Raw genomic sequence first — 17,951 nt, forward strand, 5'->3', positions numbered from 1 at the left:
TGCTCACTCCACACGCGCTCTCAGCACTCCTGCCGCCCGCACTCCGGTTTATGGCTCGGACTCCGATAGAAGTGTAAAAAGTCACTGTCACATTGCACCCCTTTGTCGCTCTTTCTTCAGCCGGTTAGGGAAGGTTTTGAGGTTCACACACACTATTTGTGGTCAAATTATTCCTACCATGCATTAAGACATGATCTGACGTCACCTTCCATGATAACCTCAAAAAAGCACAGATCAGAACAACAGTTTAGTTCAATTCCTTTTCTGTTTCAGGAAATCCAGACAAGCATTGACAATATGAGAAATTATTACATTAACCTCTATGGGCTAGGTGGGACGCTAGCGTGCCACCCGTGGTGCACTCCATCAACAGCAGGTGCATTTCAAGAGCGGCAAATTTGAATCCAAATAAATGTCAAAATTCACATTTTTCAAACATACAACTATTTTACACCCTTTGAAAGATAAACATCTCCTTAATCTAACCACGTTTTACGATTTCAAAAAGGTTTTACGGCGAAAGCATAAATTTAGAGTATGTTAGGACAGTACATTTACAAGAGTTGTGTGTAATGTTTTGTCAAGTCAAAGACAGGGTCACCAAAACCATAAAACCAGCTAAAATGATGCACTAACCTTTTACAATCTCCATCAGATGACACTCCTAGGACATTATGTTAGACAATGCATGCATTTTTAGTTCTATCAAGTTCATATTTATATCCAAAAACAGCGTTTTACTATGGCATTGATGTTGAGGAAATCGTTTCCCTCCAATAACCGGCAGTCAAGTCAGCGTCACAAATTAAATAATTAAAATTAGAAAACATTGGTAAAATATTATATTGTCATTTAAAGAATTATAGATTTCCATCTCTTGAACGCAATCAACTTGCCAGATTTAAAAATAACCTTACTGGGAAATCACACTTTGCAATAATCTGAGCACTGCGCCCAGAAAAATACGCGTTGCGATACAGACTAAACGTCATGTTGGGGAGATCTAAAATCGAAAATACTATGTAAATAATCCATTACCTTTGATTCTCTTCATCAGATGTCACTTCCAGGTATCACAGGTCCATAACGAATGTAGTTTTGTTCAAAAAAGCTCATCATTTATGTCCAAAAATCTCCGTCTTGTTAGCACATGATCTAAGCCAGCCGGACTTCTCGTCATGAACGAGGGGAAAAAATATATTTCCGTTCGTTCAAACGTCAAACGTTGTATAGCATAAATCATTAGGGCCTTTTTTAACCAGAACATTAATAATATTCAAGGTGGACGAATGCATACTCTTTTATAACGTATTGGAACGAGGGTACCCAACATGAACTCGCGCGCCAGGTGTCTAATGGGACATCATCGTTCCATGGCTCTTGTTCGGTCAGATCTCCCTCCAGAAGACTCAAAACACTTTGTAAAGGCTGGTGACATCTAGTGGAAGCAATAGGAAGTGCCAAAATATTCCTAAGCCCCTGTGTTTTTCAATGGGATAGGTTTAAAGTCAATACAACACATCAGGTATCCACTTCCTGTCAGAAAATGTCTCAGGGTTTTGCCTGCCAAATGAGTTCTGTTATACTCACAGACACCATTCAAACAGTTTTAGAAACTTTAGAGTGTTTTCTATCCATATATAATAAGTATATGCATATTCTAGTTACTGGGTAGGATTAGTAACCAGATTAAATCGGGTACATTTTTTTTATCCAGACGTGCAAATGCTGCCCCCTAGCCCCACCAGGTTAAATCGAGACATTATCAAGGGCCATCAAATGGGACAGGCAAGAGTTACATGTGCCATTGGGAAGATGAACTGTAAATGCTATCTGAAAAAGAGAGAGAGAGATGGGAGAAGGGGGGGGGTTGGTCTACACACTGCGAGCGATTTGGACTAAGTATGCATTGAGATACTGATCTTTCATTACCAGGCCACTTGTGACAAGAAAGCAGGGACAAAGGGGGCTGTAATGAGAAGAGTTATTACCCGCAATAAAAGGTTACGTTTATAAATGTACATTCTAACAGGGATGATGTGTGCTAAATTGAGAAGCTGGAATTCGAGTCCTAGACTCAAAGTAAGCACTAATGACTGGCATTCTGAATTTGGGTTGGATCATTTTTAAAATGTTGTGGTTATGATTCGGCAATAGCGAGAGAGAGTTGCTCTTAAACTGGAGGGGTGGGGGCACTGCTCAAATTTATTAGACCTAGGGAGGCTCTAGAAACCTTATCTAAGTATCCTCTGACAGGGAGGTTGTTAGAGAACTCACAGAATGATAACTTGGGTCAACCATTAAGGTATTTTTGGTTCTCTTTTAATGTTAAATCGCATAGAGATGTCTGGATGTTACGGTACAATTAAATTGCATACAAAGCTCATAGTCTGCGTTTGGCAATAACACCCCAAAGATTAAAATTAAGGAGACGGCATGGAGAACAGCATAACATGGGCATAAAATGTAACCGATGGACAGTTCTTTCCCCAGTTTTAGTCACATCAAGGGTGGTGTGAAGTTATTAACCTGTTATGACTAGGGGGCAGTATTTTCACGGCCGGATAAAAAACGTACCCGATTTAATCTGATTATTACTCCTGCCCAGAAACTAGAATATGCATATAATTATTAGCTTTGGATAGAAAACACTCCAACGTTTCTAAAACTGTTTGAATGGTGTCTGAGTATAACAGAACTCATTTGGCAGGCCAAAACCTGAGAAGATTCTGTACAGGAAGTACCCTGTCTGACCATTTCTTGGCCTTCTTGATTATCTCTATCCAAAACAGGGGATCTCTGTTGTTACGTGACACTTCCTACGGCTCCCATGGGCTCTCAGAAGGTGGCAAAAAGCTGAATCGTGGCTTTGCAGGCCCTGGCTGAAAAACATTAGCGCGTTTGGATAGTGGCCGGTCAGAGTACTATGAGACTGAGGCTCGTGCCCGAGTCGACTCCATGTTTTTATTCTTTAGTCTTTGAACGAAAACCACCACTCCCGGTCGGAATATTATTGCTTTTTTACGAGAAAAATGGCATAAAAATTGATTTTAAACAGCGGTTGACATGCTTCGAAGTACGGTAATGGAATATTTAGAATTTTTTTGTCACGAAATGCGTTGTGCGCGTGACCCTTATTTACACTTCGGATAGTGTCTTGAACGCACGAACAAAATGCCGCTATTTGGATATAACTATGGATTATTTTGAACCAAACCAACATTTGTTATTGAAGTAGCAGTCCTGGGAGTGCATTCTGATGAAGAACACCAAAGGTAATCAAACTTTTCTAATAGTAAATCGGAGTTTGGTCAGGGCTAAACTTGGTGGGTGTCAAAATAGCTAGCCGTGATGGCTGGTCTATCTACTCAGAATATTGCAAAATGTGCTTTCACCGAAAAGCTATTTTAAAATCGGACACCTCGATTGCACAAAGGAGTTCTGTATCTATAATTCTTAAAATAATTGTTATGTTTTTTGTGAACGTTTATCGTGAGTAATTTAGTAAATTCACCGGAAGTGTTCGGTGGGAATGCTAGTTCTGAACGTCACATGCTAATGTAAAAAGCTGGTTTTTGATATAAATTTGAACTTGATTGAACAAAACATGCATGTATTGTATAACATAATGTCCTAGGCGTGTCATCTGATGAAGATCATCAAAGGTTAGTGCTGCATTTAGTTGTGGTTTTGTTTTTTGTGACATTATATGCTAGCTTGAAAAATGGGTGTCTGATTATTTCTGGCTGGGTACTCTGCTGACATAATCTAATGTTTTGCTTTCGCTGTAAAGCCTTTTTGAAATCGGACAGTGGGTTAGATAAAGGAGAGTCTTGTCTTTAAAATGCTGTAAAATAGTCATATGTTTGAAAAATTGAAGTTTTTGTACTTTTGAGGAATTTGTAATTCGCGCCACGCCTATCATTGGATATTGGAGCAGGTGTTCCGCTAGCAGAACGTCTAGATTTTAAACATGTACTTTTTTCTCTTTCCTTTTAAAGTCAATATGTTTTTTGGTTTCGTGGAACATAACAGTGATCAGTGTTCCAGAGGAGGGACTGATGTATATTGACTGATTGATTTGAAAATGTTTTAGTATGTTTATAACTGTAGAAGTGCATTAGGAGTAGTGACTAGTGTGTTATGGGTTAGATGGAATGATATATGTGCAAATGTATATGTAGCAGGGGGAGTGTTGGGACAGTGTTGGTCTGGTCCGCACTCAGTACTCCTTACAGCACCTGCAGCGGTGAAGATCGTCATATCTCTCCTCTGTGGGTACATAGTTCTCACGAGAAGTGAGGTCTAGCTGTATAATAGGTGCGCTTGAAGCAGAGCTAAAGACAGAGAGACTAGATTCCACTGTAGACATGCAGATGGGTTGGGTCTGGGAGCAACTTTAAACATCATATTTGGGTTGTTTTATTGGTTAACGCATCATATGGAAGAGGATAGATGCTGCGGTAATTGTACTAATTGTACTCTAAGCAACATTTTGAAGGCATTGATCTGAAAGCATATACAATGCTGAGTTATCTCAAGAGGATGTAGCATTCATTAGGGATAAGCACTTGCCTATCAGGTGACAATGGAGGAGATGGGCAACAAAGTGAAAACGACATGGCTTGGGAACACCTTTCAGAATCTGGGGCCGGAAAGGTGAAGACTGGGCGAAAGCATGAGGTGGATTTTTAGGGCTTTCATTTTTTGTGGAATCCAGCAGAAAAGTATCCTGGAGGCATAGAGTCAGGTGAAGATAGAGTGGGAATTGTCATGGTCTCAGACTTTGGTTTTCATGCATATATAATTTTGCATAGCTTATCACATTGTTAATACTGGTATGTTTTGTGTTTCTCGTTGCTTGCAAGTCTTCCACTTTTGTAGGAACCAGAATGAGAAAGTGGAGAAACTAAAAGCAGCTCAGCTGAAGTGGATGAAGTCACCAGCTTCAGCTGGAATGTCATTTTGTTGTGTGATGAGAGATGGAAGTAAGATTGTGTGTGGTGTGATCATAAAACAGAGGCCATAAGTCTCGGAGTTTGAAAACCTAATGGAAAAAAGGTGAAAACCTGAACCAGAACCAGAGGTTCCCCGTCTGGTGATCCCAGGGGACCAGGTCTACATCCAAGTGTTCCGGAGGAAGTGGAACGAGCCAAGGTGAGAGGGTCCCTACGAAGTGGTCCTAGCAACACCAACAGCCGTCCAGGTGAAAGGAAGCACTACTGGTACCATCTAAACCACTGTACCAGAGTTCTGCAGGTGGTCGGCGAGCGACCATCGAGCCATGAGGAAGCAGAGGATACTGATACACCATGCAGGAGCCCGGAGGGAACGAAAGGAGAGGATGCTGATACACCAGGCAGGAGCCTGGAGGAAACAGGAGAAGAGGACCAAGATGCAACTCCCAATAGACAACAGAAACTTTCTCCTGAATATCCAGAGAGTCCAGGGATGAGGAGGAGTGACATGCTTGTTGCTCCTGATGACATATCTACTCTGTCAGATATCCCTGACGGAGGCGCTGTCCAAGGGGACGGAGAAACAACGAGAGGAGAATGGGAAGGAGACTTCCCTACCATCGACTTCTCTGCCCTCACATGGTCTTCCTAACAGACAGTGGAAACCAGGACAGATGAAGAAGAATAGCTTTGACAGCAATAGCAGCAAACCTAGAAGAAATGGTAAAAACACCTCCCACTAGCACTAGTACACCAACTAAGACAATGGCAGAAACACAAGAAAGTGGGTTGCTGCAGAAAATCTGGACATATGTTACCAACTGGGGTAGCCACAATGAAGAAACTACCCCAGAATCAAACACTGACCCAAAATTGAGAAAAGCAACAAAAAATGGCTGGTATAAATAAGTGGGCCAGCCCATGAATTGTAAACTGTGTAGCAAATCCCCATGACAGGTAAATTAATCGTACCTGAACCTGCGACGTTTAAGGTTTCTGCGACTGCCCCTTATGTTGGGAGAAAGAATGTATTTAAAGTATACACATAGTATAACAGCATATAACCATGTACTCAATGTAAGAGTTGCTGAATGATAAATGACGTTAGACCTTCTGAATATCTGTTCGCCTAGACATGTATGTGACATAGGGTTTTCCAATTACAGGAGTCCACGGACCATGCCCTTAATCCTCTAACAGTTTTTTTCACTTATAACCGAATAGTTGTAAGAGAGGTGTCTGTGAGGGAGGGCCATATGTTTAGGTGTCATATTGAGAACAATGTTATAAGGGTGTATGAGGTTTAGTTGATTATTGTTTATGTTTTGGTTTTTCATATATTTTACATAACTGAGAACCTTGGGCAAGGCTAAGAAATGCATGCACATGCTTTTATACTGTATGCTAAAGGACAATTGGCTTGAGGATGGATCTTTTACTTCCTTCTAGCTATATGTGAAAGGAAATGTTTGGTCCTGACTCCCCAGTATGAATGAGAAAGTGAAGCAAATGTTGATAAGGTGAAAGGGAGGCAGATTGTTTCCTAAGCAACATAGAAGGTTCTTCCCTTCTCACTTGTACTGGACAAACGTTTGGGACTTAGTAAGTCCTATTGGGGTGATATATTGAGGAGTTTCCAGTACATGTGTGCACATTATACATCTTAGAGTGGTAAGCAGAATAAGTGCACTCTATATGTGTGTCTAGGTCATTAGGCTAAGGGAAGCCATTACCTAGTCCCATGAGGTTCATTAGAAATGCACTCTATATGTGTGTCTAAGTCATTAGGCTAAGGGAAGCCATTACCTAGTCCCGTGAGGTTCATTAGACGTGCATTAGGAGCATATGTTTGTATTACTTAAGCACCATTAGTATCTGTTTATTTTTGTATCATTACTATGGTTACACCACCAATAGAATCTATGCCCTAATGTCTGTGCCAATAAGAAAATGGAAACCAAGCTAAAATAAGTGCAAGGCAAAAATATAATTTTGGCTAAATGCCAAAGGGGATGAATCATTAACATAAAGAGAAGTTACTATGTGTGTGACGTAAGGATGAAAACTGTATAAAAGGTGTGTGCCGAGGCTGGAAAGTCAGTTGGTCCATGTGGCAGCTCGGCTTGTTACTTTGTAATAAAGTATATTTGAATTCACAAGTTCCGGTATCTAAGAAATATGAATGAGCGAATATTTCCACGACAACCCCTCCTTTCCAACCGTACAAACAGCCTCCCTGAGCCCCAATACCTCCTGAAACATCTCTCCACTGTTCATATTTTTATAAAACAAAAATTCAACCCTAAGGCATGCAGAGACCATCCCTTTAAATAACATCACTGGGTTTGAGTGAATGGAATGCCATCAAACACATGGAAACCATGTGTTTAGCGTACTTGATACCATTTCACAAATTCCACTCCAGCCATTACCACGAGCCTGTTCTCCCCAATTAAGGTGCCATGAACCTCCTGTGACATGGAACAACAGATAGTCCCCCCCAAAAAACATAAAGGAAGTTTGTTCTGAAGTGTCATGTCATTTCAGTTTTTTGACATGTATTTAACCCCTTATTCATCCATTAATCTTTTAAATTGGTAACGGGGGACCTTCAAACAAGTCTTGGGGGCATCCTAGAGCAAAATAACCAACATGTACGTGTTCGTGAGAGTCTCGCCTCTCCACAGAGTGGTCACATTAGTGTGTAGCCCAAAGTATTTGGATGCTACAGACAGAAGTTGGCAGATCGGCTGTACCTACTTCAGACTCCAAGATGCTTGTGGAGAACACCATTGTGTTCGTGAGAGTCTCGTCTTTCCATAGAGGGGTCATAATAGTTTGTAGGCCAAACTGTGCAGACACTACAGACGATTTTGTGAGAAGACCAATTTTCGGGATGTCTCATGATCTGACAAAAACCGCACTAGCTTAGGTCACCTTTCACCGCAGATGTGGAAGTGCGACATCAGTGGATGCGGTGGATTGAGACTGATCCAATGCAAAAAACGGAATTGTTATGGGGAATTTTTTTTATGCTAATTACATTTCCGCAGGGTCGCTCAAGTCCCCTTTTTTGGGCAGGTGACTCAAAGCTGCCCGTCTACAGCTTAGGGGCAGCTCCTCCCCCTTATGCAACACTCAAAACAAGTCCTGTCCAATAATTACCCAGAACTTTTTATAAAAATCCACAGGTAAACCGTCGACCCCCGGGGCGAGGCCGGGGGCTATCTGAGAGACAGCAGCTGACAGTTTGTGAAAAGCCAGGGAAATGTCAATTTCCTGCACTAACCCTACCAAAGGTGGTTACTCTCACCCTACCCCAACCACCTTCACCCACGTATACTGATTTCAGGTGGGAAACTTAGTTCTCCATGTGTCCACTAGATTGAACTGATACAGAACATCTTTCAACATCCCTGCTGAGCCCGAATGCGGCTCCTTGCTCTTCCTGTCTTTAGTAAAGTCAATGGAACAGTTCCAATCCCCCCCAACACAAAGGGAAACGGAAAAGGGAAAGGGGGATACCTAGTCAGTTGTACAACTTAATGACTTCAACTGAAGTGTGGAACAGTGGATTAACTGCCTTGCTCCAGGGCAGAAGGACAGATTCTTACCTTATCAGCTCGGGGATTCGATCCAGCAACATTTCGGTTACTGGCTCAACGCTCTAAGCACCTCATCTAATGCTAAGTGTACAAGCTCCTGCCTTAGACACACAAAAAGGAGCCCCCTCTCCTGCCCTGTACGAGGTGCATACACATTTATGAAAGCAAAGGTAATTGATTTTGGCTCTAACCACTAACAATCAATCTACCCTTAAATAACTCCTTAGAAGAAAGAATTTTGACACCCAGGCCCAGGGAAAAAAGCACTGGTACCCCTAGCCTCTCTGGGCTAGGTGGCACCAAATCGTCCCACCTACGTAACAGCCAGTTGAATCCTGTTGCGCGATTTTCAAATACCTTAGAAATGCTATTACTTCAATTTCTCAAACATATGACTATTTTACACCATTTTAAAGACAAGACTCTCGTTAATCTAACCACACTGTCCGATTTCTAAAAGGCTTTACAACGAAAGCAAAACATTAGATTATGTCAGCAGAGTACCCAGCCAGAAATAATCAGACACCCATTTTTCAAGCTAGCATATAATGTCACAAAAACCCAGAAGACAGCTAAATGCAGCACTAACCTTTGATGATCTTCATTAGATGACACACCTAGGACATTATGTTATACAATACATGCATGTTTTGTTCAATCAAGTTCATATTTATATCAAAAACCAGCTTTTTACATTAGCATGTGACGTTCAGAACTAGCATACCCCCCGCAAACTTCCGGCGAATTCACTAACAATTTACTAAATTACTCACGATAAACGTTCACAAAAAGCATAACAATTATTTTAAGAATTATAGATACCGAACTCCTCTATGCACTCGATATGTCCGATTTTAAAATAGCTTTTCAGTGAAAGCACATTTTGCAATATTCTAAGTAGATAGCCCGGCATCACAGGGCTAGCTATTTAGACACCCAGCAAGTTTAGCCTTCACCAAAATCAGATTTACTATTAGAAAAGTTTGATTACCTTTCCTGTTCTTCGTCAGAATGCACTCCCAGGACTTCTACTTCAATAACAAATGTTGGTTTGGTCCAAAATAATCCATAGTTATGTTCCAACAGCGGCGTTTTGTTCGTGCGTTCAGGACACTATCCGAATGGTAAATAAGGGTCACGCGCACGGCGCATTTCGTGACAAAAGATTTCTAAATATTTCATTACCGTACTTCAAAGCATGTCAACCGCTGTTTAAAGTCAATTTTTATGCCATTTTCCTCGTAAAAAAAGCGATAATATTCCGACCGGGAATCTGCAATTTCATTGGATTTTCTCCTACCATATCTATGGCGTTAGAGTCTCCTACATTATTTTAACCTGTTGGGGGTAGGGGGCAGTATTGACACGGTCGGATAAAAAACGTACCCGATTTAATCTGGTTACTACTCCTGCCCAGTAACTAGAATATGCATATAATTATTGGCTTTGGATAGAAAACACCCTAAAGTTTCTAAAACTGTTTGAATGGTGTCTGTGAGTATAACAGAACTCATATGGCAGGAAAAAACCTGAGAGGATTCTATATGGGAAGTGGCCTGTCTGACAAGTTGTTGTTCATCTTGGCTCTTTTTATTGAAGACTGAGGATCTTTGCTCTAACGTGACACTTCCTACGGCTCCCATAGGCTCTCAGAGCCCGGGAAAAAGCTGAACGATATCGAGGCAGCCTCTGGCTGAAACACATTATCGCTTTTGGCAAGTGGCCGATCAGAGTACTATGGGCTTAGGCGCGTGCCCGAGTCGACCCCATGCTTTATTTTCTTTCGTCTGTTTACCTAAATGCAGATTCCTGGTCGGAATATTATCGCTTTTTTACGAGAAAAATGGCATAAAAATTGATTTAAACAGCGGTTGACATGCTTCGAAGTACGGTACTGGAATATTTCGAATTTTTTTGTCACGAAATGCGCCATGCTCGTAACCCTTATTTACCCTTTCGGAAAGTGTCTTGAACGCACGAACAAAACGCCGCTATTTGGATATAACTATGGATTATTTGGGACCAAACCAACATTTGTTATTGAAGTATAAGTCCTGGGAGTGCATTCTGACGAAGAACACCAAAGGTAATAACATTTTTATTAGAGTAAATCTGACATTGGTGAGTGCTAAACTTGCTGGGTGTCTAAATAGCTAGCCCTGTGATGCCGGGCTATCTACTTAGAATATTGCAAAATGTGCTTTCACCGAAAAGCTATTTTAAAATCGGACATATCGAGTGCATAGAGGAGTTCTGTATCTATAATTCTTAAAATAATTGTTATGCTTTTTGTGAACGTTTATCGTGAGTAATTTAGTAAATTCACCGGAAGTTTGCGGGGGGTATGCTAGTTCTGAACGTCACATGCTAATGTAAAAAGCTGGTTTTTGATATAAATATGAACTTGATTGAACAAAACATGCATGTATTGTATAACATAATGTCCTAGGTGTGTCATCTGATGAAGATCATCAAAGGTTAGTGCTGCATTTAGCTGTCTTCTGGGTTTTTGTGACATTATATGCTAGCTTGAAAAATGGGTGTCTGATTATTTCTGTCTGGGTACTCTGCTGACATAATCTAATGTTTTGCTTTCGTTGTAAAGCCTTTTTGAAATCGGACAGTGTGGTTAGATTAACGAGAGTCTTGTCTTTAAAATGGTGTAAAATAGTCATATGTTTGAGAAGTTGAAGTAATAGCATTTCTAAGGTATTTGAATAACGCGCCACAGGATTCCACTGGCTGTTACGTAGGTGGGACGATTTCGTCCCGCCGGCCCTAGAGAAGTTAACATATCTACAAACTTTAAAGTTTCTTTCCAATGTTACCAATTATATGCATATCCTGGCTTCAGGGCCTGAGCAACAGGCAGTTTACTTTGGGCACGTCAGTCAGACGGAAATTGAGAAAAAGGACCCGAGCCCTAGCAAGTTTTAATAAACTATAGTTTTGGCAAGTCGGTTAGGACATCTAATTTGTGCATGACAAAAGTAGTTTTTCAAACATTTGTTTACAGAAAGATTATTTCACTTATAGTTCACTGTATCACAATTCCAGTGGGTCAGAAGTTTACATACACTAAGTTGACTGTGCCTTTAAACAGCTTGGAAAATTCCAGAAAATGATGTCATGGCTTTAGATGCTTCTGATAGGCTAATTGACATCATTTGAGTCAATTGGAGGTGTCACTTTGGATGTATTTCAAGGCCTACCTTCAAACTCAGTGCCTCTTTGCTTGACATCATGGGAAAATCAAAAGATATCAGCCAAGACCTCAGAAAACAAATTGTATACCTCCACAAGTCTGGTTCATCCTTGGGAACAATTTCCAAATGCCTGAAGGTACCACGTTTATTGGTACAAACAATAGTACGCAAGTATCAACACCATGGGACCACACAGCCATCATACCGCTCAGGAAGGAGACACGTTCTGTCTCCTAGAGATGAACGTACTTTGGTGCAAAAAGTGCAACTCAATCCCAGAACAACGGCAAAGGACCTTGTGAAGATGCTGGAAGAAACAGGTACAAAAGTATCTATATCCACAGTAAAACGAGTCCTAACTCGACATCACCTGAAAGGCCTCTCAGCAAGGAAGAAGCTACTGCTCCAAAACCGCCATAGAAAAGCCAGACTACGGTTTGCAACTGCACATGGGGACAAAGATCGTACTTTTTGGAGAAATGTACTATTGTCTGATGAAACAAAAATAGAACTGTTTGACCATAATGACCATCGTTATGTTTGGAGGAAAAAGGGGGATGCTTGGAAGCCGAAGAACACCATCCCAATCGTGAAGCATGGGGGTGGCAGCATCATGTTGTGGGGGTGCTTTGCGTCAGGAGGGACTGGTGCACTTTACAAAATAGATGGCATCATGATGATGGAAAATGATGTGGATATATTGAAGCAAGATTTCAAGACATCAGTCAGGAAGTTAAAGCTTGGGTCTTCCAAATGGACAATGACCCCATGCGTACTTCCAAAGTTTTGGCAAAATGGCTTAAGGACAACAAAGTCAAGGTATTGGAGTGGCCATCACAACGCCCTGACCTCAATCCCATAGAACATTTGTGGGCAGAACTGAAAAAGCATGTGTCGAGCAAGGAGGCCTACAAATCTGACTCAGTTACACTAGCTCTGTCAGTAGGAATGGGCCAAAATTCACCCAACTTATTGTGGGAACCTTGTGGAAGGCTACCCAAAACGTTAAACAATTTAAAGGCAATGCTACCAAATACTAATTGAGTGTATGTCAACTTCTGACCCACTGGGAATGTGATGAAAGAAATAAAAGCTGAAATAAATCATTCTCTCTACTTTTATTCTGACATTTCACGTTCTTAAAATAAAGTGGTGATCCTAACTGACCTAAGACAGGGAATTTTTACTAGGATTAAATGTCAGGAATTGTGAAAAACTGAGTTGAAATGTATTTGGCTAAGGTGTATGTAAACTTTCGACTTCAACTGTATCTGCTGTTCTGCAAGAATCAACATGTTTAGCGATTCCGCTTGGCACCCAGCCGAGAGCACACGAAAACCACTTGCAAACTTACCAAAACGAATCAACTCCTTGGGATCTGTTCGTCCATGTTAAACGGAGGCAGATTAGATACCACTACTCTTGTCGACAGGGTCAAAAGAGGTGAAATCGTCACCAACACAACCCTAACAAAAATCCCTTTTTCATGAACACAACCACCGCCTTGTTCATTCTGGATGCAGTGTGCACAGTATGTTCTGTTCCCACCTGTTTGCCGACCATGAGCAAAACTTCTTCCACTTTGACACCATTCTCCAGAACGAACCTGAAGCCATTCCAAAGCGACAGCATTTCTTCCCCACTCAGCTGAGATGCCGTTGCAGCCACCATGACTCCCAACCCAAAATAAACTAACCCTACACCCCCAACTGTAAATGATAAACAGTGGAAATCAATCGACAAACGATGCGTTAACCCTCCACCATGGAAAAATAAAATATCAAGAGCCAAAAGTAAAGAAAAAGGAATAGTAACCATCCTCACGACCCACCACACCCTCACACAACCAACTACCGCAAGAGAGAGGGCGAGAGAGGAGAGAGAGAGAGAAAGAGCGAGCGAGAGATAGACGGAGGGGAGACTGGGAGAGATGAGAAAGGGGAGGAGAGAGGGAGGAGGAGAAAGAGAGAGGCAAGAAAGAGAGACAGGGCAAGAAGAGGGAGAGAGATAAGATCATGTGTGCCTGTGTTATTGATTGGCAATACTGACATAAATCAAATTACAACCCAAACGTCGTGGGTTCAATCCCTGCGACCACCTTTCCTACTTTCACTATCTATCCTGCGTACCGCTCTGTTTCTGTAGTGTCTGAATATTCAACAAAAATACGAAAGGAGGGTAGAATTCATATCTGTCATTTAAAAAAAAAAGAAGTAAGATTTAACCCCCATCCCCTGTGTATGTGGAGTGGGGGTGGCCAGGAGGGGGATTGTCTGTGAGTGAGAGGAGGGTGAGATATTTAAGGTAAACAAAATGGCCAAAAATGCTCTAGTAGGCCCTCCGTTCCTCATTAGAAAGACAGAGAGACAAAAACGCACACTTACTCTATGAAGTAGACCTCTTCTTTCTCGGTGTAGGCCATCTCCCAGTTGTCGGGTAGAGGTCCCAGTTCCTCCTCATCTCCTTTGGGGAGTTTGGGGGGCGATTTGGGGGGTTCCCGCTCGGGGGACTCCTCTCCCTCTGTGGGGGGCTCAGTGAAGGGAGGGGGCAGGGTGAGGACATCCATCATAGAAACCTCCTCAGACACGTCCGTGCTCTTGTCCTCATGCTCGCTTGACTCTGTAGAGAAGATAGAGAGAATCAAATGCAGAGAGCTGTTTTAAAGCTCAGCACTTTATATACAGTTGAAGTCAGAAGTTTACATACACCTTAGCCAAATACATTTCAACTCAGTTTTTCACAATTCCTGACATTTAATCCTAGTAAACATTCCTGTCTTAGGTCAGCCAGGATCACCATTTTATTTTAAGAATGTGAAATGTCAGAATAATAGTAGAGAGAATTATTTATTTCAGCTTTTATTTCTTTCATCACATTCCCAGTGGGTCAGAAGTTGACATACACTCAATTAGTATTTGGTAGCATTGCCTTTAAATACTTTAACATTTTGGGTAGCCATCCACAAGGTTCCCACAATAAGTTGGGTGAATTGTGGCCCATTCGTACTGACAGAGCTAGTGTAACTGAGTCAGGTTTGTAGGCCTCCTCGCTCGGCACACTCTTTTTTTCATTTCTGCCCACAAATGATCTATAGAATTCAGATCAGGGCTTTGTGATGGCCACTCCAATACCTTGACTTTGTTGTCCTTAAGCCATATTCCCACAACTTTAGAAGTATGCTTGGGGTCATTGTCCATTTGGATGACCCATTTGAGACCAAGCTTTAACTTCCTGACTGATATCTTGAGATGTTGCTTTAACATATCCACATCATTTTCCTTCCTCGTGATGCCATCTCATGATGTCCCTCCTGTAGCAATTGTTGGAAAAATTACTTGTGTCATGCACAAAGTAGATGTCCTAACCGACTTGCCAAAACTATAGTTTGTTAACAAGAAATTTGTGGAGTGGTTGAAAACGAGTTTTAATGACTCCAACCTATGTGTATGTAAACTTCTGACTTCAACTGTAGTATGGTCTTCTGTCATCCATCTCACAGGGATTTTTCTGCCATTGAAATTATTGTGTGGGCCACCTAAGCTTTCTTTGGGGTCGCATAAGTCCAAATAGTAGAAAATATGAGTATTTTTTTCATAATAAATATACTATATACTGTGACCCGTTTCAAGAATAATAGGCTTATGTCACACGTCACTACTTCACAGGAGAAGCACAAATGTTTTGATTGTTTGAAAAAAAATTAAATCCCCACATTTTTGGGGGGGGGCCTCCCAAGTGACGCAGTAGTCTAAGGCACTGCATCACAGTGCTTGAGGCATCACTACAGACCCGGGTTCAATCCCAGGCTGTGTCACAACCGGCTGTGACCGGTAGTCTCATAGGGCGGCGCACAATTGTCCCAGCGTTGTCCGGGTTAGGGGAGTGTTTGGCCAGAGGGGGCTTTACTTGGCTCATTGAGCTCTAGCAACTCCTTGTGGCGGGCCGGGTGCCTGCAGGCTGACCTCGGTCATCAGTTGAAAGGTGTTTAGTCTGACACATTGGTGCAGCGGGCATCCAGGTTAAGTTTGCGGGTGTTAAGAAGCACGGTTTGGCGGGTCATGTTTCGGAGGACACATGACTTGACCTTCACCTCTCCCGAGCTATTATACGTTTCTAATTTAGTCAGAAAGTCGTTTTCATTGTGAGTTAAAGCATACTGTTATGTGTATGATCTATGTAGGAGCTCTAGAAAGAGGGCAGAGTTCCTAAGTTGGAATTCCAAGTTTATCAACTTTCAAAGCAGAATTACTTTCCCATTGTTCCTCTACTGCAGTTTACCATTTTCTACTTTTATTCAATGTAAAAAACACAATTTCAAATTTTGCTACATAGGACTGAATCCAGGTGGTGAGTCACATATATACACTGAACAAAAATATAAATGCAACATGTAAAGAGTTGGTCCATTGAGCTGAAATAAAAGATCCAGGAAACTTTCCAGAAGAACAAAAATCTAATTTCTCAAAAAGAAAATCCACTAATGTGTTTACATCCCTGTTAGTGAGAATTTCTTTATTGCCAAGATAATCCATCCACCTGACAGGTGTGGCATATCAAGAAGCTGATCAAACAGTATGATCATTACACAGGTGCATCTTGTGCCGGAGACAATAAAAAGCCACTCTAAAATGTGTAGTTTTGTCACACAACGCAATGCCACAGATGTCTCAAGTTTTGAGGGAGCATGCAATTGGCATGCAGACTGCAGGAATGTCCACCAAAGCTGTGGTCAGAGAATCGACTGTTAGAAAAATTATCTTAAGCCACCTTCAACGTCTTTTTATAGAATTTGGCAGTACGTCCACCTGGCCTCACAACCGCAGACCATGTTTAACCATGCAAGCCCAGCTTCTTCACTTGCGGGATCATCTGAAACCAGCCACCCGGGCAGCTGATGAAACTTTGGGTTTGCACAACCAAAGAATTTCTGCACAAACTGTCAAAAACCATCTCAGGGAAGCTCATCGGTGTGCTCGTCGTCCTCACCAGGGTCTGGCCTGACTGCAGTTCGGCGTCGTAACCAACTTCAGTGGGCAAATGCTCACCTTCGATGGCCACTGGCACGCTGGAGAAGTGTGCGCTTCACGGATGAATCCCGGTTTCAACTGTACCGGGCAGTTGGCAGACAGAAATAACCTAGAAATAATACTTAAAAAATGTAAAACTCTTTGTAAAATCAATGGCAATAGATGGTTCATCATTGCCTTCACTGGATAAAAAATGGTGTGCTGTTTACTTGGACAGGCTTTTGGTTGATAGAATTCTGATCCTGTGGATTCAGATGCCAACTTGCCCAGTGAGATCTGGATACTGAGGACCAAAGGTTTTTTAGCATAAAGGACGATATCCATTTCCTTTCTTATGTTTCCCACTCCCCAAGTGGTAAATGACTGACATCTACACTGATTGAAGTGGATGTAACAAGTGACATCAATAAGAGATCATAGCTTAAAACTGGATTCACCTGGTCAGACTATGTCATGGATAGAGCAGGTGTATATACAAAAATTGGGATGGAAAAACAGTTTCAGTGTAAACTTAAATGACTAAAACCAGATAAAGTATGTAGAAAAGATAATGGACCTATACACACTCAACAGACAGTAGGTACACCACCTCATTCACGAAAATGTGTTGCTCCTGCAGACGGTGAGTCATGTGGCTGTGGCCTCCTATATAAAGCAGGCAGACAGGCATCAAGGCATTCAATTACTGTTCGATTGAATGGGCAAAATGAGTGACCTAAGCGACTTTGAGGGTGGCATGACCGTCAGTGCTAGGTGCGCCAGATCCAGTATCTAAGAAACGACCGACCTCTTCGGCTTTCCACATATGACATTGTCTAGGGTTTACAGAGAATGGGGCGAGAAACAAAAAACATCCAGTCAGCAGCAGTCCTCTGGGTAAAAACAGCTTGTTGATGACAGAGGTCGAAGGAGAATGGCAAGAATCGCACAAGCTAACAGGTTGGCCACAAACAGACAAATAACGGCCTAGTACAACAGTGGTGTGCAGAAAGGCATCTCGGTACGCACAACTCATCGATCCTTGTCACGAATGGGCTATTGCAGCAGACGACCACACCAGGTTCCACACCTATCAGCTAAAAACAAGAAAAAGCGACTCCAGTGGGCACGCAATCACCAACACTCGACAAATGAGGAGTGGAAAAACATTGCCTG

At 41.8% G+C, this 17,951-nt stretch overlaps 1 protein-coding gene across 10 annotated transcripts in view; it reads right to left on the reverse strand.

Annotated features, from left to right (window-relative positions):
• Positions 1-17,951, reverse strand: part of LOC106573044 (membrane-associated guanylate kinase, WW and PDZ domain-containing protein 2) — a 314,920-nt gene that overhangs the window by 126,884 nt on the left and 170,085 nt on the right. For all 10 annotated transcript variants that reach the window (XM_014147683.2, XM_014147684.2, XM_045696840.1 and 7 more), the window contains one exon: positions 14,154-14,388. In XM_014147683.2, the coding sequence (XP_014003158.2) occupies positions 14,154-14,388 (235 nt within the window). The remainder of the gene's footprint in view (positions 1-14,153; positions 14,389-17,951) is intronic.

Source organism: Salmo salar, chromosome ssa16 (genome assembly GCF_905237065.1).
Source record: "Salmo salar chromosome ssa16, Ssal_v3.1, whole genome shotgun sequence".
In the NCBI taxonomy this organism is placed as follows: Eukaryota; Metazoa; Chordata; class Actinopteri; order Salmoniformes; family Salmonidae; genus Salmo; species Salmo salar.